At 32.0% G+C, this 25,997-nt stretch overlaps 1 protein-coding gene across 1 annotated transcript in view; it reads left to right on the forward strand.

Moving 5' to 3' along the window:
- LOC121129688 (uncharacterized) overlaps positions 1-25,997 on the forward strand; it is a 101,987-nt gene that overhangs the window by 70,337 nt on the left and 5,653 nt on the right. The window contains exon 4 of the mRNA XM_040725413.2: positions 25,727-25,860. Within this exon, the coding sequence (XP_040581347.1) occupies positions 25,727-25,860 (134 nt within the window). The remainder of the gene's footprint in view (positions 1-25,726; positions 25,861-25,997) is intronic.

Here is a 25,997-nt window from a genome sequence, read left to right on the forward strand (position 1 = left end):
GTAACCTACGTACCCACAACTGGGGGCATTCCTTATTCATTTTCTATCCTTCACATAATTCACTCTCTACATTCAGTAAAAGAAGTGAACTCATGGATATTTTATGCCTAGTTATACAGTATTATTGAAGTATACAGAACGACCCTGGTGTTATGTTTCGATCATAAGCAATGAATTTACCTCAAGTAATTAGTGCCGACTAATCTCTTTATTCAACGTATTATTAAATATTTACATATCATTGTACACTTCTTATTTAAATGTTGATATTAATACTTGATATTACATCAGCTAGTGGGGGAAAAAATAGTTGATTAGTCAACCTATTTGGGCAAATATTAATCATGCAGTCTTTGTTTCACCCCTTTGGCTTTGAACATAATAAAGTAATAATACAAAATTATTACAGGGAATGCAAAATTCAATATCATCAATAGAGAATGTTTGACAAAAATGAATAGCCATTAAGACGTCCACAATACATTCAAAATCTCAGCGTGTTTTAAATACTAAGAGAAAGTATAATTTATGTAGGAAAATTCAAATTACTCCGGGTCATAATATTTTTTTTTTTTCATATAGAAAAGTTACTTTGAGTTTGGATTTTTCACCTTTCATAATATTTTCAGTCATCATTATCATTTAAAATCCTATTGAGTTTTACTGTGATACTAGCGCCGGACATCTGCAGACAAGTCCTGCTCGTAGTTAAACTGAAATGAAAGAGAAATAAGAAATTAAAACAATTTTGTAATGAATGTCTTGAAGAATTAGAATGACTTTATTAATCAATTTATATTTTGATGGCCTGCAATACATGGATCAACCTATACAAATATTTTTTTATTTTTTAAGTAATCATTATACAATTTTTTTTAATCATTTCATAACTATTCAAAATCTAAACAAATTCTCTCATTTGAATCAACATCTATGGAAAATAAATAAGGATGTATAAAATATGATCTGCCAACATGTAAAAAAAAAAACCGAAGATACAACTGTTTATCCTGATTATTTAAAAATGTTTGAGAGGAGATCAGCTTGGCTCTCATGATATCTTATTTGATCAACTTCGGGCAATAATTAGAGAAAATAAATGAATGCAAATCCCAGATACCGGGCCGTGCAGAATTATTTACCGATTTTTGTTCAGAACATATCGCGGACAATAATTACATTTGAATGACTTGAGAAACAATTTATTCGTACATTTTTAGAATAATAAAATAGTTTGAGAACAAATTTAATCAATGTAGCCACCATTTGACTCAATGACACTGGTCAGCCGACGTCTGAAGCTGCCACAGACTTGCTGGATGTAATCGGCGTCCATGGAAGCCCAGGCCTTGTTGACAGCAGCCTTTAAGGCATTTATGTTCTTGTGTCGTTTTTGCAGGCCTTGGTCTCCACTTGTGCCTAGATAGGGAAGTCTAGTGGGTTCAGATCTGGGCTCTGAGGGGGCCAGTAGTCCTTGGCCAAAAGTTCACGTAAGTAAAAAAGTAAAGTAAAAAGTTTTTGGGTAAGTTCAAAATTGTAAATTGTCTTCAACCTGTTCCTTAATGTTGTTATGAGGCACTCCCGCTCGGAGGAGGGCTGTAATTTCGATCTTCTTTGTTTCCTGATTGGACATGGTCTCACGTGTGGAAGTTGTTACGCTCTCACAGGAAGGATTTTTGTTTATTTTAACAGTAAAAATACGAAGCAATCAGATTGGTTGCCACAAAACCTCTTAAAAAGTATATTTACATCATCGGTAAATAATTTTGCACGGCCCGGTATAGGGGGAATTACTCAGATGTCGATTCTCAATTTTAATCCGAGTTGAGCAAGGACTTCATAATAATGATTGCAGCATTAGAAAAATAAAAACTCTGTTCATATTGACAGCTACAAAAGTTGCACTCGTTATCCAAGACATATTTTATACATATTGATAAAAATCCTGTCTATCGAAAAAGAAACAGAAAATCAATATGGTAACCCTGAAAATTTGAACAATATTTGAGAGGAGGTCAGCTACAATCAGTTGTGAGTAAGCGGAGAAGGAAAATCACAAGGTGATTACCAAGAATAACTCAGATGTCGATCTCCAATTCTACTCTGAGTCCAACAAGGACTTACAATGTTAACTCACTAACAACTCTTCCGTCTTTTATGAGTACACACGAATGTTCAATTAGTTTTTGAATATATTTGAATCTATTTAGAAAATTAGAAAAAAAAGTTCCCTACTCAAAAATTAAATAATAATGATACCTGCTAAGGGATAGAAAATTAATTATTCAGATTAACAGTTCAAATAAAAAAATAAAAAACGAGCCAGCTAAAAAATTGACAAGATTTAATTCACTGGTTATACCTTTGTTATACTATATTCCTTGCAATAACAAATTGGTGTTCATTAGAAGACTAACATCAGTAAAAAAAACTATTATCTTAAATGTTTGATGAAAATGTGTAAAAACATTTTTCAGCATAAAAAAGATAAAGAACATAGCTAAAAATACAAATTAAATGACATTAAAAAAAAAAGATTTGAAAGACGTTTCTCCTCCAATCATTCTTTGTTTTTACGGAGTATATGTATTATGATAGCCTTTAGCTTGATTAGTTTTTGCAATTTATGACCATAAATGAAAAGAGCGTCAAGGCTTGACTATTTACGGAATATATCTTACTAATGGAGACGAACTGTCTACTCAGTGCAATAGTAGAAATCTTACCTTGAGATCAAACTGTCTAAAAAAATTAATTAATGCACTCTAAGACAAGCTTCAAGGTTACATTTACATTAAGTTATATTCAGTCCTATTCTTATACTGATATATATATATTTTTTAAATTGGTTGCATCCTACGGGCAATCAGTTCTAATATATTGCGTGTCCGAAAACTATTAATGTTTGACACATTAATAGTTTTTATGAGTGTTGGATTCGAGTTATAACTATAGAGTTTGAGTTGTTTCTTTGAATTGATCGAACCTTAGTTCGATCAATTAAGTCCTTTCCTGTACTTCAATAAAAGAATCAATTAATAAATATCTCAAAAATTTGCATAAACGGAGTGGGACGAATAAAAACTACGAAGTACTTCATTTTTAAATGATTTATTAAATATTTGGGCGGGAAACAACTAAAATGCAATTTATAAACTTTTCAGGCGTAAAGCCTAACAACTGCTCAACTCTGCAATTTATTTATCAGACTCCTTCATCGAAAAATTCCTCTTCGAACTCATCTTCTAAAGACGTTAAAAGAGACCTAGACAGTTTTACTATCCTAACCCAAAGATTTCTCGCAGTGGGTAAAAAAAATACGTTTTGCCAAAAATAACGATTATTATTTTTATCTCTGATTTATAAACTTTTCATGGATTTAATTTCCTACATTTATAATATTTGATTATTTTCCATATTATTTTGATTTTTCCATGCGTTTGATATTTCATGCTTTGTTTGATATTTCATGTAGCGTTTGATATTTCATGTTGTGTTTGGTTTTTCTAGAACATTACTCTGCTCTCCTTTTTTTGTTCATACCATAATTGCAATTATAATTTAATTAATTGCTTAAGGCTCTAATAAGGTAATTTATGTATAATTGAGTAGATATGTTTTCATTGTATATGTTGTTGTACGTGCCATATGCAAAGTAAAATAAATCAGTCTTTGTCCTAAACTCAGATCTTGCACATTGGCATTTTATCCACTCTGAATAACACATACATATGTACACATTTGGAGAACATAAAATCAGCTATTCCTAATGCTTGGTCAGGATTTTCAAAAACAGAAATTATCGGTGTATACCAAAATTTCCGTTCCACGGTCTTCTTGACTGTCCCACAAGATAAAGTCCAGAATGTCCTCCTTATCCCATCTCTCAGGGATTTTTATAGGGAAAATAGTTTTAAGTCTTCATTTCATCGAGTTGGGAGTAAAAGAACTCGGCGGGACGTAGTTCTCATTCTCAGAAACAAGAAAATCGAGTGTTCTTTTCCTGGTGAGACAGTGTACCCCGACTTGCTCCCAGATCCAACGTTGGTTTTTCATGATGCTCCAGATCCAGACAAAGACTTTGGTTCGTAGAAGACGGATGCAGACCTTAGCTTTGCCCTTCATGCCCTCCTTGAAAATGAAGGGGGACATAACGTGACCTTCGGTGCTAACAGCGCAAAGAACCATAACTTAATGTGGGTGCTTCGCCTCCATGATCCTAGGGACGTTATAAGTGCTTTTGTCAATCATATATTGTTCCTTAAGTTATGCTTCTGGGTTTGACTGAAATTTTTGTCATCTGACAAGATCTTTCACGCGAGGCTTCTGTTTTAGCTTGATCAAAGCCTTGGTTCAGGTGACACTTTTATCTCTGTTTAACTATGTTAGAAGCTGTCACTTGCAAGGTGCATAGTTTTGGTGCCGTAGGTCTTGATTGATGACATGATGGACAGTTGAACAGAATGCTACGTCGATGCTGTTCGCGATTGCATTCATCGATTTGCCAGAATTGGTCTCATTGTTTGACACATTTTTTTAATTTTTGGACGAATTGAGTAGTGCACCCGACCGCTTTAGCCAAAAACGTATGTTGTCTATTTTACCATTTAAAGTGCACAACGTTAATATTCCTGATTAAAAGAAGATGATTAAGGGAAGCATAATGAGTAACTGACGTATGAGAGTCACATTTGTACCGGATCTATTCTCCATTACTGAGTGTTTGTATTAAAACTAGATTCTAAGGGATGGGATGAGACCAGTGAAATTGCCATAGTTTCAAAAGAACTACCCTTTATTATGTAAAATAAAATAAAAAACCCTTTTATTCTTCTTGATTCTTGTTCAAGAGTTTTTGACATACTGCATTAATAAAGAGAACTATCATCTAGTTTAATGAATTGGCAATTTGAATTTTGTGACCTTATACAAAAACTTTTATTTTCCTAGAACGTTTCTTTTTTGTTTTTTTTAACAATATATCATTTAACTTTTTGTTTTTTGTATCGTTAAATAAAGAAAAATGTAGAACTTTATAAAAAGAAACTTTTGTATTTTCTTAAATTGTTCAAATTATGCCATGGAAAAGTAAAAAATAAAAAAGTAAATATGATGCTTTATTTATAAGAAAAAAACACTTTTTAAATGAGAAGTTTGATTAATGAACCAACAACAAGGAATAGTTGCAAGCTCGTGGCAAAACCGCAGTAGTACCTATATATTATATATATATAGGTATTAGCCCTCCTCTTTTAGGTTAATTTTTAGAAGCTGAGTCAAATATATACTACATATATACACACCTAGATATGTACTGCAGTGATTATTTTGTTAGAACTGACTAGACAAACATAGGCATCAACAAAAGTTTTTTACAGGACGATTACGAGTCGAAGAAGGAACGAAACGAAATAGTTGTTGGCATGTTTTCTTTGAGACTCTGTCCAGGCAGAAACGTTTTCTAAGGGAACGGAACATATTTATCCGTTATGAGCTTGCATCCAGATAATGCCGGTGATTCGTTTCTTCTAAAAAAATATTTTTTTGGAAATTCTGCTTCTAGAGTTAAAGAAGTTGAAAACGGCGTTTACGCGTAAAATAAGTTGTATAATCTACTCGTACAAATTGTAATTTGTATAATCAAATTGTACAAATTAAGAAAAGTTATTTTTTTAGACGCCCAATGGACTCATTTTCCTTTCTGTAATGAAGACTCCCATGACTATCGATGGAAATGTTATATTTTGGGGATGTTAAAAAAACAACAACCGAAATTCAATATGGGCACCCTGACAATTTGAAGAGTGTTTTGGAGGAGAGCCGCAAGGATGTTATGACGTTTCATTTGATCAGTTTCAAGCAGCTGTGACAAGGGAGGAGGGGGAAAAGGAAATACACATGGACATTGGCAAGAATTACTCCACTGTTTATCCTTTATTTAATTTTGAGGCCAAATAGGCCTTACAATTATAACTCTACAACAAATCCTCAAGGTTACTTTCCGTTTTTTATGAGAACACATGAATGTTTAATCAGATTTTTAATATAATTGAATATAGTTGAAAAGGAAGTTCAAGACTCAGGAGTTAAATAATAATGACAACTGCTAAGGAAAAGAAAATTCCTTCTTTAGATTACCAATTTCAACAGCAACGGACCGGCTAAAAATACACACAATTTACATCACTACCCATTAGAATCATTAACATTTTTAAACAAATCCGGACTAAGCTTATTTATTCCTTATATAGACGTGAAACTTTGTGAATCCGAATAAAAGAAATACTCCATTGTTTTAAAAACGTTCCCGCTCGGATGGAGCCTGACTTAGTGTAACAAAACAAAACAAAAAAAAACATTTTACGATGGAATAAATACGAGATTACATTCGATAAAGACTAAATTAACATTGATATACAAACAAATTCTTCTATTGGGCCCATGAGAGTCCCTCCCTCTTTCTGTTTAACAAATAAATACCTGAAAGACAATTCATTCATGTGAAAGAGGCAAATTAACAATTGAATTGACAAGTGAAAAGTCACTGCATTGCAAAAACATCTATGAAGGTGTGGAGTGGATGAGAGAAAAGACCTTAAGGAACTCTTTAACAGTTTGTGAAGTAAAATCGAGGACTTTTTGATAACGATAAAATAGTTTAAATTTTTCCAAGAATGAAAAAGTGTACAATATTGAGGCTTTATGAGAGACTTCTTTATTGATATATCTTTCTATTTTTCATAATGATTTCCTTTGGCTACTACCATGGCCTGGACCTAAAGGCGCCGTAGTTCTTCTTGATGAAGGCCTCGGAATTGGCCGCCCACTGTTGCTCGACGGTATCCTTCAGGTAATCCAAATTTTGGTTAGGTTTCGCACAGGCTCTCTTCTCGACTATGGCCCAAATGTCATAGTCGGGGGGGGGGGCAGCCTTGTGAGGAGATGTGAATTGTTTACCCATTATTCTTCAACCAAGTAATCAATGTCTCGCCTTTCTCGACCCAGTTGGCCTTGGTTGCTCTTGAAAGAGGTTGAGGATGTCGTCGTACATAATAGACCTTCCCAAATCCTTCAGATTCACGATCAAATCACTGACATTGAGAGCCCAGACATGCTGCCTCATCATCTTGTCCAGACTTCTGGTAATTGTAGTTGTCCATGTCCTCCATGATCCCGATTTTTCGGCTTCTACCAGGGGATCTTTCAAGGCTCTGATCCCAAGTATCCATGTTTTTAATCTTGTAAACAAGACTCTGGGAGTACCCAACGACCTTCATAATCTCCTCGAAGCTCACTTGGGCGACTACCAAACATTTCTTGAAGACATTGATAACCTCTTGGAGTCATAGACGAGCCCTTGTGTTTCACAGAGCCTTGGTGGGGAAACATTTCCTTTAATGTATAGACATTAGTTCTCCTCTTTTGGATTAATTATATCAAACCCTGAGCCAAATATTTACATCATAAATTTATGCATTTAAAAGAAATGACGTAAATATTTTTGACAGGCTCATGCATTTTATATTTAAAGGCATAATGATAGGTAATTAAGTTTGTATATACATATATTATACGTAATATTAAGTAGAATCTCCTCAAGGGTCCATCTGGTATCTTTACATACATATGTATATATATAGATTGTGCATTTTTTAGTTGGTTAAAAAAAAAACTGACCGTTATCCAACTCTCTTCGCTATATACACATTAGGAGGGTTCATTTCCAACTCTTTTTCCCTCGAAAAATGTTATCTTTTGATAGTCGTAGAGTATTTATTTTTAAAAAATGGTAACTTACAAATTCTGAACAGTTTAAATAATTAAAGTTTTTTTTGTCTATTGAGCGTTTCTGAATGATTTTTCAATATTTTTTCAACGTTTTTTTCTTTTTTTTCATCAAACGTCAATTTTCCATTTTTAAGAGGAACTGTAATTGAACAATGGAATTTGGGCATACCTTTATAAAGCTACACTTTGATACAATAGAGTATTTTCAATTTTCGGAACCTTTTATTACCTATTTTTTACAATATTTGCAAAAACTAAATAGTTATTGAGGCTTGATTTTTTTTTTACTTCATTATTTTCCATAACTTTTTTATTTTTGAAAGTACGAAAAAGTCTTGGTACTTAAACTCAAAGTTCATGGAGTAAAGGATAGTGCAGGAAAACTAATTATAATTACACTCAACTTCCCTTTCCATATTTTGATTTTCATCCCTTGAAATTTAAAAATCAAAAGTCCTGAAACAATGGGCTTTTCACCTCAAGAATTGGTAAGACAATTGTTCTTTTAACGGAAGATTCGATGTCTTCTACGAAGATTCATGCAACTTCTAATCGCTTATCAGACCATTCATTTGTTCCCAGCCTTTTTAGAGACTCTGTGTAAGAACATGTAAGTTAAGTCTGTTCACACCTTTCACTCGCCTTTGGCCCATACGATCGTTAAGCTGGATTTGGAAAATTTGTTTCAATATTACAATGGTCTCAAGAATTAAGCAAGTTCATTCAAAAAAACGATTTAATTTTTATTAAAGACTGCCACAAGAACATTAAACTTAAAATACAAGTGTATGTTTTACCAAATAGCTCACCCTCTCATGTATCCAAAAAGTCAAATCTGCCCTCCTGGTTAGATGATAATCCATTGTGTTTTTGCCGAAATAAAAACCACTACTTTTCCTTCTCCCTCTGTATCTTTCTACATATTTCTGTTTCTTTTCTTCTACCCCCATTCTTTGTTTTTATTCCACTTTATTTAGCCATACGGGCACTTTCCGCTAATTTTGTTTATCATTTCAAAAATTATACATGTATCATGTAAATTTAATTGAATTTTGTAAAAAGTTTATTCGGTTGATTTCTTTTTCTTCAAAATAATAATAAAAAATACCTCCACAAATGAATATAACAATTAAACTTTGTTTCTATATATTTCAAGTGGTAGGGATGATTATATACAAATATACTTTTTTCCCCATTTATTTTTATTTTTTTGACCAACAAAGGGATATTTTTTAAGTAGAATACTTTTGAAATAAAAAAGAGAAATTAAATTAAATCATTCGTGTAACGAATGTCTTAAAATGTGTTGTTTTTTGTTTGTTTGTTTGGTGTTTTTTTTTTTTTTTGGGGGGTCAATCATTTTATTTTATACCATCAGAATGATACAGTATGTTAAACTGCCCCAACATAAGAGTTTTTGAGAAACAAGCAAAAAAATTGTCATTTTTACGTACAAACTTGTCGAAATGAGCAATGGAACGTGGGGCCCGCTTCAAATGCATTTTTCTTATGTAATAAATTGCTAAGACGTACGAGCTACGTCCAGGAACGAGATAAACTTCAATGCGAAGGTATTACTTTACTTAATCAGAAAACATATTTTAATTCCTATACAACTATTTTACTACTTTTTCATTTCATAACTATTCGAGAAAAAAACGAAATACTGGTTCTATAGATAGTCCGTATTTCTTAGTATATGTAGATTGTAGAGTTGTAAATCATAAGCATATTCGGTATGTAAAAACAAACAAAAAATTACAATGGTAGTCTGGACAAGGACCTTGCAAGGAGAGCAGCATAGGCGTCTCTCATGACGTTTCATTAAATTACATGAGAGCAGATGTGGGATGAAGAAAAAAAATACAGGCCGACTCGGTATCAAGGAATGGCATCAACACGAATTAATCCGTTTTTGATCCTCAAATCTTCTTCCAAACTGAGACTTAAACTTTCAACCCCCCCAAATAGTTACTAATAAGTCAGTATACGTCATTTGTAAGCACAGACCCTCATAGTTACACTTTTCTCTGTTCAAGAAAGAAGAAATAATCATAATAGTTTTAGAAAAGAAAAAAAAAAACACAGCTTATATTCCCAAGAACCAACGTACAAAAATGCTTAGAATTTACAGCACTAGATAGATCTATGTTCCCTCTGCTTTCTCCAAGGTTTTTGTTTCTTGTTAATTTTATATATATATATATATTCTAAAGTTATTCTATAAAACATCACCTAGAGGATGTGATGAGGGGAAAGAAATGGAAAATTACTCCTTCGCCTTGAGGAAACTTTGTGTATTTTAAATAATTATTTTGTTCGAAGGGATAGTACTGTCCATTATGTATAGTTCTCTATTTCGATATATATACAATAACACAAAGATGGGAAAATTGTCTTAATCTTCGTGAGTGTCAATGTCGACACATTGGATAGATGACATATCTGCTGAAAAAGATCACTCAATAAAGTATAGTGCCCCTTACTCGCTAATACATTGAAATTGTCAAAATAGGGAGATATAATTAATAAGAGTACTAATATACATTTATATCTACATGTTATTTTTAAATCACTTTTGCGTAATAAGTAAAACCCGAAGTATTAAAAAATTGGATAACATTTGATTCTACTTTGAATTTAGTAAAAGAGGTTGCTCCACCTAAATAAAAGTTTACATTGCATTGGATTGTCAGCTGTTTTTTACATACATACTTACCATATCATGGTTTTTAACGTTGTAGATTCGTTGAATTCGAATTAGCTCTTGTTTATCCTTATTTTGCTGTAGGCTATCGATATTTCTGCTTCTTTCCCCCATATCCGTGTTCTGGGGTTCTGAATTACAACTATCTCTTGTTAAACTGTGAACACTTTTCAACAATTATTGGATAATTAATTCTCAATGTTATTAAAGTTTTTCCAAAATGTCATTTTTGATGATTCCGGGTAGTTTTTGGATAAAAAGTATAAATAAAACAAACGATTGAATGCCAAAAAAGACATCAAACTAAAATAGGATTATTTTTAAATAGTACTTTTTATATATTTTTTTATCTAAGTATTAAGAGTGTCCTCTACAATGAAGGCCAAAGATACACATCTAGGGTGCGCGGAGCGCAGTACTAAAATAGTATATATTGTTTTCTCTTATATCTCTTTCTCATTGATACTTTTAAGAGAACGCATAATCTTCATCTCCCAATTTATAGGAAGATCTAAGCTCCTGATATATTATTTATGGAACAGACATGTAACAGGAGATATTTCAAAACATCCTAATTAAAATTCAGGTAGTAAGGAGTAAGTGGAAGATAACCACTTTGCTGGTCTCTGTAAATGGTAGTAAAATTTTCCAGTATTCAGAATCGATTTGAGATCCATATCATGAAATGTAAGAACGTCCTCCTTGATGGCAATCGTTTCCAGCTCTCTCTCTCTCTGTTGTTTTTGGAGGTTCTTAAAGAATGACTTCTTGGTTGCATTTTCGGGGATGACATCTTTTGTACTATTGGAATCAAACACAGGTGATTTATTCCATATCATTTTTGGTGCAGCTGTCCATGCCAACCATCAGTGTAAGGTCACCATCATAAAGATCAACAAACAGTAACCGAGATACGGAACATCCTTGTCTACAGCTTTTTTTCTAAGACTATATGGTTACTCTGTAATCCATCAATCACTATAGTTGAAGTTTCCTTGAATAGAAGAGCACGGATTGGATTAAAAAATATTCTTGGAAGGTATTTCTTTACAGTACGTGGGATAAAATTATAACTTACACAGTCAACAACTTTGCTAAAGTCAATTGCAATGATTACTCCAAATTTTATTCATATTTTAAGGGGAATTATTAGTTGTCTGAATATTTCGTGAAATATAGGAAATATATCGGGTTTTCTTAAAAAAAGCTTTTTGTTACCATGTCGATTTTCGTTTTTTTTTTGACATGCTCAAAATAGATACGATTTTTATCATTAATAGTAAATATGTATTAACTTTAGTGAATTTTTAAACAAACAAAACAATTGAACAGAGTGGGAAGCATTAACTTGATGCCCTTAACTACAATTTCATCGCCAGTATTTTTAACTACGAGATTTCATTACACAAACAAACGACATCTAATGCAAAAGCAAACCAGTTTTGTTTTTTCGCATATCTTAAAGTCTAAAAATATCGTAGCAACAACAAAAAAGGCAATGCGTGTGCGATCTTTTTTGCAAATACCTTGAAAGTACCATCCGGACAGCCTACAACATCAAGAAATCTATATCATCCCTATACATCCAAGAATAACCAAAACTTATATCTCATCAATCAATTCCATACTAATCACGTTTTTCGTAACTTAGGCATGTTACTGCAAGCTTTGGGTCTAAGCTCTGTAGATTTAGATACTTCTAAGTTAACTTTCCTCATATTAACAATGATTCTTCTTCCAACTTCATTAGGATATATTGTTATACATGTTTGGAAAAAAAGGTATGATTTCTCATAGTAATGTTTAAAGTCTACATAATATGATATATCATTAATATTATTATTATTTTCAATAAGGACATACTACTATGTCTAGACAGTATCGTAAATTTGAACTCATTGCCATAAAGTTATAGAGATATTTTGTTCTATGCGCCAAGGCCTTTGGCAAAAAATAAATGCGTAGGTCTTTAGTTTCAGAAAGAATACATTTACCTTCCATATACTTATAATAATCATTAGTGATGTACCACGAGCAAAACTCGTAAATGGTACTCCAGTTGTATAAAATAAATAAAAATAAACAAAAAAATAAAACTCGGCTCGTGTGCGTAAAAAAGCAGAGCATTACTCGGAACTCGCAAAGCAAAGTCCATTACAACATGTAAACCTTCCTAGACTTACTTCTTTTCTTTGCAAAATTTAGAATTTATTTTTTCCCTCAGGTAGAAACATGTGTTGACTTTTGGGCAATGCGTTCTCAATATCCCAGTTTGTTCTAAAATTAATCTTTGTTTGATCTTTTTAAGACTAGAGGGAGTACTCGACATTTCTTGGAATTACTTAGCCCTCCAAAAACTTTTATTTTTCTATATATTATCATGAATATGCATTCATATTAATAAGCATCACTGCGACTAAAAACATATTTGTTACATGTTATAACCAGGCCCTAATAAAATATTGATTTATTGGCTTACACTTATAAACACGATTCAAATAAGTTAAACTAATTTTTAGAATAATCTGTGGAAGATAAATTAATTTTTTAGGGCTCTAAAAGTGTTAAAGTGAGTACCGAGTGTTCAGGCAAGTAACGAATATTCAAGTGAGTAACGAGTAAAACTACCAAATCCAGGAGTATTTTTTTAGAAACTCGAAAATACTATTGTTGTAAAATTCAGGTCGCTGCACATAACTAATAATAATTATAGTAATATCTATATTCTTTCTATATAAGGAGGTACATATATATATATATATTATCAAATCATTTCCCTAGTGTACCTATTTGTGAAGTTCCTAGATCCCAGACAAAACCTGTGCATTCCATGATATATTTATTTGCGTTTTCATAAACTGATATAGGTAATAACGTCTATCGACTTAAAGGCACACCACTTTAATATATGGAACGCACACTCCTTTATCCCTTCCTTTTTTTGACCAACTAAAGGTGGTTTTTCAGAGTATGTAGGAAAAAGCTCGTAAAAATAGTGGAAAAACGTGTCTCCTAACTTGAGTAGATTTATTGACTTATTAATATACTGGCAGTAATATCCGGAACTTCCCTGAGTAATTAGGCGTCACCTAAAAGACAAATTTTACATTCATAACAAATAAGATAACTCCAAAATAAATCATCAGTGTGCCTCTCCATTTTTCATGAGCACACTCAGACGTAGCTACTCAACACTTGCATCAATTCATATATTGTGTTCTCTCCTCAAGAATAAAATAATGATAATGATCGTTTTAGGAGGAAAAATTCATATGATAGATTACTTTAGTCTCTAGAACACTCACTAACAAAAACAAACAAAATTCATTTTTACACATGCATGCAATATTTCATTAATTCTACTACCTTGTTATTTCTGAGATGAAAATATGTTTATGATGTATATCAGGGAGCACTATATACAGTGTACCTGGTTACTATGTTTCATACATTTAGACATACTCGTACATACAGATAAACTTTATTTCTATGTTTCTTTAATTGATAGGATGGAGTTGCACTGATTGAGTATAAGTAAGCATTATATTATTTCCTGTAACCACACCGACCTTGCAATATTCTTTTATGTAGATACACGTTATGTATATTTCCTTCTCTAGGAACAACCGGGACGTGAACCTACCCACATTGAGTTCAATAGAATAATTTATCCCGAGCGTGTTATCTATTGAGCTAGGTCGTTTCATTACTTTTCTTTATTTATAGAAAGATTTTTCCCATGCAACAAGTCGTTGTTTAAGATCCAACAAATGACGTCACGTTATCATTTTTCTCACATGACAAATGAAACTTTTTCTTTCCCTTGCAGAACTCACTTGTTAATTTAGTTAAAAGGGGGAATTCATGGAATATGCAGAGTTAGCTATAGACAAGATTAAATCGGGCTTGCTAGAATTTTCAATTTGATCTTTTGTACCGACTGCTGACTTTTGACAAAATACGCATATTCTTTGACCTCACTATTGCTAGAACTTTCAATTTGATGTATCGTAAGGACTGCTGGGTAAGAGAACAGAAATTGATCAAACACGCAACCAATCATATTCAATGACGTCACTATTAAAAAGCATGGTGGAAATTCAACATCAGTCGTACATGTGTTATGGTATTTCTATTAACCTTGGTTATAGGGTAATATTCAAGTATACTAAACTCCCCCTATGGGGACAAAAAATAATTTATGTACTCAAATATATTTGAAGAGATTTGATGTTCTTTGTTTCTCCCCTTGGAATGGAATTGTTTATTGATTGGCTTAAAAAATTCAAAGTTTTTTTGTTTGTTTTTTTGGGGTTGATCTATTTATTATGTGTTCTCAGAATACTAATTAATAAATGATGTATTTTATTCCTTAAGACATTCAATATTTACATGATTGTTTTAATTCAATTCTCTCCTTCATTTCATTACTATTCTACTAATAGAAAAATGGACTTTATTTGGTCAAAAAAAGAAAGAAGAAAAAGAGTGCGCGTTACATGTTCTTTGCTTTAATATGGTAGTCACAAATTATGGCTTGGAGTACAGCAATACATTTTACAAAATTTGATATTCTTATAAAATTAACCAATATCTCCTTTGCCCTTGCTCTGAACAAATTGTCTGAGAAGCCTAGACACATAGGTACAACGTCTTTCGGAATATTTCTCCCACTTGGCTTCAGCGGTTATCATCCGCGAATCCTTGTTGATTTGGAAAACTGTATTGGCTTCCCCCCTCGACCATTTCCTACATTATAATGTCAAGAGGGTAGAGATCAGGGAAAGAGAGAGGCCAAAATGTTTATTCCTGTAAAAGTGCTCAAAACTGTCTTTGTACCAATACTTTGTACTTCATTAGCAGTGAAGGTAAAATTTATCCTTGCTTTATAATATTTGAGTAACTTTTGAGCACCCAAACTTATTTATCCAGATCCAAAAATAAATTTATACAGTTACTTGTTTCGAATATTATGAGCATTTTACACAATGGTCAGACCTTAATTAAGTATGATCCGAATTAAGTTTATATTTTTTAATGATTATTGATAAAGTAACTTTGGGCATGTCGTTTCCTCTACTATATCTAGCAGCCTCTCCTCCGAAAACAAACAGAAAAATGGCCCAAAATCAGTTGGTAGTTTGACCATTTTTCCAACAGTGGAGTTATTATTTAAAAATAGTTGATAATTGTTCCCAGCTTAATAAGACCAACGAATCAATGTTAAGAATTTAATTAGAGGAAAAGAAAAAGAAATATGGACAACCGACAAAAAAATACAGTGTATTTCTTATTTTACTATTATTATTATTAATCAGGTAACACCGTCTTGAATAACCGCACGATGCAAATGCTTATGTAAATGTGGCTCTAAGCACTATTCAAGAAGAAGTGGTGCTACCTTCTACAATATAATATAATATCTTTTTTTTTATATAACTGAGATAAAGTATTAAACGAGACTGTAAGCTTTTGAAGATCCAGAAAATCCCTTGGATCTTTTTTATGATACGTAAAAGTTCGAGAAATTGAAGCCGAATCTTATCAGATAATACAAGTTTACCCATACACTATCTGGGCACTTCGGATCCAGCTCAAACCCCCGTCTGGATTGGGCCCCATTGTCTTGTAGTAATATTTCTGACTTTAGAAACGAAATTTCTACAAACTCTTAATTTAATAAAGTTTAAGTAAATAGGACTTTAATTATGGACACCCTGTATATTTACTAAACTTACAAAATAAATGATTTGCCACATTCAGTGTGTACATACAGGATGTAATGACTGTCAATATCATACTCGTATCTTATCTATTTCCTTTGATATACTCTTCAATTGCATAATTTTTAATGTTCTTTCTTTCTTGACGATTAATCAGTGGATGATTAGGCCTCAATTTCCCATTAAGCTAACCAATAAATTTACTTTTAACAACGCAATTTCTATAGACTTGATTATATCTATAATTACATATATATACATACATGGACAACTCTTGTTCAGAAAAGAACATTTGCTTTGAGTTAATACAAAAGAGGTCTTGAAATAAAAATAAAGCAAAGGAGAAATGCCTAATTTATTTTTTCCAGTATTTAGACTTACAGTCTAAGATTGCATAGATTAAATTCAATTAATGATAGTCTTGATACTCCAATTTTTGAGATACCTAAGAGTAATAACTCTAGTTTAAAACCTTCATTTGATTTATTAAACATACTTTGATCTTGATCAAATCTTGATTTTACAACAGAATGCCTACAGATTGTTAAGCTAAGGAGAAAGAATGAAAGAGGTTTGTTATGTAATGGGGAGTATTATTGCTTTCTTAGCAATTACAGACCAAACCCCGTAAGTGGATTAGTTCAAAAATAAAATTTGGGAATAAAACGGAAATATAGGCAGTAGTCCTTTAAGTTGATATTTTTGCTCCTTTGATTAAGTAACTGCAAGATAATAGAAAAGACATAGCTTACTTAAGGACTGAGGTTAAAGCATTCAATGCGAAGTTCCCTCACTTCAAAAGCCATCTTGAAACACGTATGTACCTCCTTTCAATTTCCAACTTTAAAGAAATATCAAAGAGATAGAAATCTTGGAGCAGGTACTCTTGATGACAAAATATCTTGAATTGGAGGCTTTATCAGATAATTTGATATAATATTTAAAAACTTTGATTTGTGAGGGTGTATTTCAACTGATTCCTTACACATTTTCATCTCTGTCCACCTTTCAAATCAAATAAATCAATTTCTCATTTTTACATAGTGAATTGCTCCTCAAACTTTAGGGAAGTTTCCGGTTCCTACAAAGGATTAACCAGAATAATTGTTAATTAAAGACATTGACGATAACTATTCGTTGAAGAATACAAATGTATATAATTCTTAGCCGATTTTGAATTTAAAAAAATATTATAGTTTATTTTTGGGTTGACGGATCGCAATTAAAAAAATGTTTTATATTTTTGACGTCTTTCTTAATACTATTTTAATAAAAAAAGTAGGGAAATATTGATGATTAAGCTTTTTTTTGCCGTTGATTTGCCTTCTGGACAAAATTTAAAATAAAAAATAATTGGATAAATATCAGGACATTTTTCTGACCATATAATTTTTGCCCAGAAAGAATCCAAATGATTTGTACATCATTTTTTATAGTTTCAAAATATTATTTTTAATCATTCCATCAGTTTTATGTATGACTGGTTTTATTCAAGCGATATTATGATGACTTACAGGTGGAGCCTCTCACTTTGTTAATGAAAAATAGCTAAGTAAGAACCTTATATTAGTTAAAATGATTGCATATTTACATATCAATAAAGTGCTCTATTAAAATTGGTTGACAAACAATGGATCTGCTAGATGAAAATCCTTAACAAGGTTTAAGTAAAAATTTAAGTCAGCTTTTGCGTAGTTTTTTAGTCAAGTAACTAGTAATTGATTACTTTTCCTAAATCACTGTTCCAACACGCATCTTTACGAGAATTATCGGTTAGTTATTTTTGTTTTTTTCCTTCCATGTATACTATTTGATATTTGACCTTCACAAAAATTTTATTTGACCATTCCTGATATTAAATTTTACTGATTAAATCTTTTTGCTTAGAGGTATTTTATTTCTCATGTAATAATACCTACTGATTGCAACACTGAAATTTATTTTTTAAAAAAGGAACGTATCTATATATTTTTTATTGGTAATAATATAAAATTTATTAACCATCAAAAATTTATGGACATACAACGTATATTTGGTTGTGGGTGATGTTATAACAAATCTTTAAAACCCACATTTTGCAATTTATCCAGTCTGTTGGTACAAATCACATATATCTTGTAAACGAAACAAGGAAAAATAGCCTAATATAATATCAATAACATATATTTAGAATATCAATACATGGTTAATGAACCATCCCAGAGTCAAATATAAAACTTGGGTTCATACATATTGATGTTGTAAAAAGAAATCCACGTTTTCAAACAATACTGAGCCAATCAATCTCAAAACTATCTACAAAGTTTTTTTATGCTACAAAACTTATCTTACACCATTTAAGGTAAACCGATTCCACTTATACAACGTAAGATATACTTTACTGAAGTCATTTATTGGAATATAATGGCGTTTTTTTTTACTCAAATTACCCCCTCCAATTAAGAACGACTTTTTTTTTTTTTTGGTTTGATGGACGACGTGAATATAAATATTGAATACATTTCATTTTCGGAACGTTTATCAATCCAAACATGGTAGATTATATATTTACCTAAATAATCTCAACTATGGAGTAAAAACTAAAAAGGAACTATGGCATATTTCTGTTTGTAAAAAAATTGCTATTCAATTATATATTTTCCTTTTTAGAGGACTCTTAATTGTTAAGTATAGGGTGCAACCTTTATTTAACAACTAGCAGGATTTTTTAAAATGGATTTTCTCATAAACAAATAATCCAATTTTAATAAAAACAAATACCAAATGAAAGCTGAATAAAAAAAATATATCGTAAATCATCTTCCACATACTTCCTGAGCCACCTTTCAGAACAGTTGAAATTGGGATGGCTCCTCATCAATGATTTTTTTGCAAATAATTCTGATCCTTCTGGGAGTCTGACTTCATCTTTCGATCAGCACGCTTTGCTGTTGATTAATAATTACCTCCAGACTCTTCCAGTTCCTATGACTCTCCAGAAAAAGAACTTGTCCAGGTTTCAGAAGTGTGCATGTCCCCGTCCAGCGCGGATAGCAACCAGGACACTCTGTCTTTTCCACGATTGTGGAATAAATACTTGGTTGATCCATGCCATTTTTTTTAACTGACACCAAATACTTCTGGATAGCCACCAAATACTTCTGGATAGCCACCAAATACTTCTGGATAGCCAGCAAAACAACAAACAACGTCCTATCTGGGCATTCGCAGCTATCTTAAGCGCTTGCTCCCATCTCAGTAACCCATCTTGTCTGTCAGACCACCTTTGTATAGTCAAATAAAAAACAAACAAAGAAAATTGGGAAAATGATTATTATTATGTGCTGCAAATTATATTTAATCATGGATTGGCACCCTAAAGTTCTAGCTTTTAATTTTATCTACATCAAGAAGAAAACTTATTTATAAGTTAATAATCCATTTCGATCAAACATGGAGACCAACATCTTTCGTCTCAAGGCAAGTAGGAGTATTAAAATCTCAAGGCCAAGTTAAGTCTCAAGCAAATCAGCTATATTTTAAGTGAAATTATAAAAAAACAATTCGAGTACAATTTTGAGTTCTTGTATCCTTGTGGACTTAAATATACATTTAAGTGGTAATGTATAAAAATACATTCGTTTAAAGTTGTCGAAAACATGACCTCCCGGTATGTAAAAAAAAAAACAATAAGGAAGTGAAAATTAACACAATAACTCTGACAATTTGAAGAAAGTTTAGGAGTAGAGCAGCTTAGCTTTCATGACGTTTGACTATATTAACTACAAGCAACTATGAAAGGGCGAGGAAAAAAATAATGTATAAATCCAACTCCCATTCTAGGAATAATATAGGCAAGAAATACAGATATATCGATCCTCAACTCTACCGTTTGGGTATGAGTAGGATCCGAGTTGAGGATTCTTAGTACAACCATTTTGGACTACGTTGGGTCCTATCCTGAGTACATCAAAGACTTACAGTTATAGCTCCTCCACAAATGTACAGTGTTAATCTTCGTTTTCCACACTCTAGCGATCACTTTTTACTTATTTTTATCTTTTCAAGAATAAAAGAGTAATGATAACAGTCTTGGGAAGAAAAAATCCTGTTCAGGCCGCAATTACAAAAAGAGCACGATGTTCCATTGTGATGAGATAGAGTTAAATTTAAGAACAGCATGGAAAAGAGAAGTTGTAGTGTTAATTTGTTCTGTTCTGTCAGTTTTCTTGATTTTGATTTTTTTTTTTAAAGTAAATTGAAACAGAGGAACCAGATAACAATTGCATACACACCTTCTCAACTCAACAAAATTTGCAACCCTGCTATATATTGAGACAATAGAGCCATATAGAGGCATTCTAATCGGACTAGAAGAATTTATAATCTCAGTTGGGACACACACAAAATTGTGAAGAATGAGTTGAGAAAAGCACTGCACTAAATACCAACGACATACATTTATTTTGTTGTTTTTTCATTAAAACAAACTCTCTCCCTCTACAAACTTAAATTATAGTCAAGTCTTCTAGTATTACATATCTGTGTACTCGCTATGTGCCCTTTTTATTCAAACTTTTGAATTAATTATTATCTACATATCATGAGCATTACTATGAACATGATCTTATTTACAACTGCTATTATAAAACAAAAGTTAAGAATGTGTCAGAAATAACATCCTACCAAGAAAAGAGTGATGCATCAAAATTCCTAACTTCTACATATGTAACAGGGTTTTTAGAAGCAGTCAAAAAGAAAATTGCATTCGGAGGTTGTCAAAGAAGAAAGGAAATGTGGATCACAATGATAGCCTTAGAGTGTCAAAACTCCCGTGCAATTTTTTGGTCAGCTGTCGATTATACTATTGCTCCATATTATTAAAGATGTTAAACAATTAACTGAAATTGTAAAAACAAAAATTTCGATAAGGGCATATAGAGGGGGAATCCCATGATTTTTGTTTGAGGCGGGCTAGTAAAAGAAAATGGTCCCATGGAGTAATTTGAATTTTTTGACAGAATTTTTTTGTTTTTTAAGATTTGCTCGCAGCTTTTTAATAAAACGTTAGTACAACTAATTTGATCTCTTCCAAACTCACTTCAACATGTGAGGGTGGTGACCAGGCCTTAATTTCTGTGGTGTATATTTTACAACTCTTTTCATAAATAATGGAGAGTAACTCTCATGATTTCTTAGGGTGTTATTTGTTGGACCAGAGTAGAATTGAGAATTGACGTCAGAATCATTCCCATCTATGCAATTATTAGATAAGGAGTGTGATTTTTTTTTTCTTCCTCGCCGTCTATAGCTCTTTGCAGCTGATCTAATAAAACGGCAAGGTGTTCTTATTGACTTTACTCCGGTCCGTTGCTTCCGTCTGTGTGGTGGTGTTCGTAGAACATTACAGGGGGGTTAAATAATCCAAAAATTAAATTTTTAGGAAAAAAACTTCAAAACTCATGACCAATTCACAAAATATTCAATTTAAAAAAAAAATTTAAAAATCCACAGTTCTTCACAAAAAATTAAATTTAAATTTTGAAAAAAAAAAAAAAATTCAAAGCTGCTCACAAAAAAAAAAAAAAATTAAAAAAAAAATTCAATTCTAAAATGTTTTGAAAAAAGAAAATTCCATTTTTAAATTTTGAAAAAAAAAAAAATTCAAAGCTGCTCACAAAAAAAAAAAAAAAAAAATTCAATTCTAAAATGTTTTGAAAAAAGAAAATTCCATTTTTAAATTTTTTCGAGAAAAAAATTAAAATCCATAGATATTCACAGAAAATGATTATTTATTTTTTTTAAATGAAAAATTATATTATATTTTCTAGTAAAAAGCAAAAAATCCTTATTTTTTGTGGGGGTGGCAACACCTGCAGACGCCCCTCTTCGTATCAAACATTTTTCGAATGGTCAGGCTAACTACTTTAGTTTGTGTTTTTTGTAGTACATATCGACAGATCATATATTTCAAGACTCTACCAGTCCTTTTTACTTATTGTCTTTATAAATAGAGGAAAGGTTGGGAGATGTAATAATAATTCACTCATGTTTCTTGGTATCCCCTTAAATTATATACATACATACTTTTTACATAACATAATGTTAGCATTTTAAAACTTGTAAATAAGTAGTGTAGCGCAACCACTTTGTTTACACTTCATTTTGACTCTCTTACAACAAGTTCTTATAATAATCAAACATACATTGGTGTTCTCTTCCCTTGAGTAGAGTTAAACCGATTAAAGTCCATCAATTGGAAAAGGAAACATAGAAAATGACAAAAAATTTGCAGTTAAGCATGTCCATTTATTAATTTAATTGCGGGTGTATACGGCCTTGCCTGTAGTTATTAGGCGTCGAAGAACATAATTTATTTATTTTTTTCAATAATATAGAAGATAACACCCCAATAACCCCCAGGGTTTATTGGGGTGTTATAAGTACATATCCTTGTTAAACTCGAGGTAAAATTTAGGATCTTCATCAGAATAATTCCTGTCTACCAGATATGTTCTTTCTATAATCGGAGTAGCATTTGCTCTACTCCCAACCATTCTTCAAATTATCAAAATGACCGACTCCATTATCCTATTTTTTAAATCAAGTTTCTACACAGTCAAAAGATACACTCAAAAATAACTGTACAATTCAACTAATAAACTTTTTTGTTATTATACATATTAAATGAAATATTGTCAGTGTGTACTTTGCCGCGATTTTTTGTTTATGAACACTAATGAGAAAATACTTTTTGTAGCTATCAGTTTGAGATATATATGGGATCTTAACTGTTGCAGAGCCCATACGTAGGCACAAAATCCTATTCCCAATATGTTTATAGCCTGGATTTAATTTCGAACCTTTGTAATTTCCAATATTTATAACTTTTTTTAAAGACCTTATTTCGAATAGAAATATCTCATTAGAATCGATATTTCTATATTTTTTTTTAATCAGCAAAAGCCTAATGGAAGTGCAAGGCCCACTGCAGTTGCATAGGTTGCCTTGGCCTACGTCTTAGCTTAGTTTGGTGCAATTTTTTTTTACAAAACAGTGGTATATGTTTAGAGATTTGAAGAGCCTTATTACCCTCGCCAATTATATGAAACGAAAGTGATGTTTTACCTCAGTTTGTTTGTTTCTAACCAGGATTACGAAAAAGGTCAAGGTCACCGTTAAGAATGCATAATTGACCATAACTTTATAAAAAAAAAAGATGCATCACTCATATTAGTGTCATTTTTGTAATTATAAAAAAGGCACTAAATATAAATTTTTATAGAAACAAAATCAAAGGTTGAGGTCACAAAAAAGGTCATAAGTTAAGGTCACGAAAAGGTAAAAAAATACTCAAAATTGCAAATTTTTGACTATTAACTTAGGGCTGAAATGAATGTTAATTTTTTTGGGAAAAGTTTTAGGTTGACCTTATGGTTCTACCGAGTTAAAAATTGTGACCTAGGGGTGGGAGGTCTAGTGATCAAATCCTGTGCCGACTCAAGTGGTTACGAATTTAAAAAGCGATTCACCATCATTTGAGTAGAGTTAAAAAATCATTTACTCAAGTTGAGTCGAACCGAGTTCATAATAACTGTTTGAATCACCACATCACTAATATTCTCTCCATGCAAGTTTCATCTTAACTTGGTAAACAAAAAACAATAATAAAACTACAAGTAAAAGAAATGTTATACTTTTTTCCTACCAGCTAATTATTACATAATTCCCTGACTAAATAAATTATAATTACAATTAGTAAAACTTTTCCTTCATTTCTTTCTATCTCTATTCTTCAGAGCTGACAGGGTTAATTTATATACTCATAAGTCATAATATATGTACATTATTAAACTATCTCATTTTCGAGATAATATTCACCCTCTATCTCTCTGCACAAGGATCTTTTTACCAAAATCCAACAACTGACTTTGATGAAGTTGGAGACCTTTAATGCCATTTTTGGTCGCGGTAAAGCAATTTTAAAAAAAATAATTAAGCTTCTTGAATCACTGACCCAAATATGATGTCAAACAATATACTTTTTATATTTTTTCGTATAAGCTTTATCAGTAAAAATGTCGTGAACCTTGTTTTTAATCATTATTTAAGGGGTCTAAGATGTGAATGTACCCGGCATTGCCCAAAGTTATTATACGTCTTTGAACAGACACACTTTGCCTAAAAATATTGAAGATAACTAGTAATTAAAATCCTCCGTGGTACTCACCGTTTTTATAAGCATTCTCACAAGTAGTTACTCAATACATGGATATGCTTTCCCAAAAATAATAATAACAGCTTGAAAAAATAAAATAATATGACGTTATGATCGATGCGCCAGGGAGTACTTTAGTCTCTAGAGCCCTACTTGTCTGATCCTTAGTGTCACCACACGCTCGATCCTACAGGGTGGTCCAGATAAATTGGGAAAATATTTAAGGGTTTTTAACGAAGGAACCATACTTTTTTTTAATATTTGAAAGCTGAATTTAATGACATTCAATTGTTTGTAATGATATCTGCCTATCTTTATAGCCTCGGCCACACAGCGCCAAAAGCTTGGCAGGCCAGGGGGACTTGTGCAGATCAAACTTGGTCTTTGTACAGGTAGTTGACTTCTTTAGGGCCTCCACAGATAAATGATACTTGGTGAATTATTCATGTCGAATCTACTCAAGATATAGAACTCGCATGGGTTCAAGTCCTGGTTGTTTACAGGCCAAAAATCTGCAACCAAAAGTTAGGACATTATGTGTGCAAGCCACCTGCAACTTTTTGGCCTTGTAGGCGGGTGGACTGTCTCATTGGAAGGTGTAATTTATTCCTTGTGCATCCATCCAGAGAATATAAATTAAAAGCTGGATCTGCACGATGTCTCCTGGGCCTGCCAATGCTTACGCCGTCTTGTGGCCGAGGGAATCAAGAGAGGAAGATTTCCAAAAGAATACTTTAATTTAATTATATGTTGCATTCAATTTTTTTTTTAAATATGGTTCTACCTCGTCAAATTTCGTTCGTTATGAGCCTCTAAAGATTTTCCTAATTTATCTGGACTACTCTATACATGCTGAACGTCTGCGGTATTTTACTAATATGACTACATTGTTATTTTTAGATAAACCAATATGTATACGACATATTTAAGGGAGACTATATACAGGTAATTCTGTATGCACGCCCAATGCTACATGCAAAACACCTGCGATATTTCATTAATATGACTACATTGCTATTTCTTAGATCAAAAATAATTGTTTTATATTCATACATTCAGATAAACTTTGCTTTCATAGTATAAATAATTATGTTCATGTGTTTCTTCAACAACTATTTCCTTTAGCTAGAGTTAATTTTCCTTACAACCCTTTTCTTTATCTCCAATAAAACAGGGAAACTGCAAAGCATTGAGCTCATCTTAAACCCCCTAAATTATTAAATTTAGTTGTTTGACTGGAAATTGGGACAGTTTATTTATATTGCACACATTGGATACTCCTATTAATAATAAACCCTTTTTCCTTTTCAGAACTTCCCGAGGAAGGACCGATCATCAGTGGAGGAAGGGCAGAATATCAACTTGGAGAGCAATTAGAACTAAACTGCACTTCTCCGAGAACATTTCCTCCAACAAATCTTCATTGGTACCTCAATGGTCAAAAAGTAATCATTTTTAACCACTTAAAGACATACTCTGAACAAAATTTTGATAATACATTTTGATGTTTTCTGTAAAAAATAGTCGTTGAAATAGATTTGCCAAAAAATGTCAAAAAATATAAAAACATTTAAAACTTGTA

Source organism: Lepeophtheirus salmonis, chromosome 14, assembly GCF_016086655.4.
Source record: "Lepeophtheirus salmonis chromosome 14, UVic_Lsal_1.4, whole genome shotgun sequence".
NCBI lineage: Eukaryota > Metazoa > Arthropoda > Copepoda > Siphonostomatoida > Caligidae > Lepeophtheirus > Lepeophtheirus salmonis.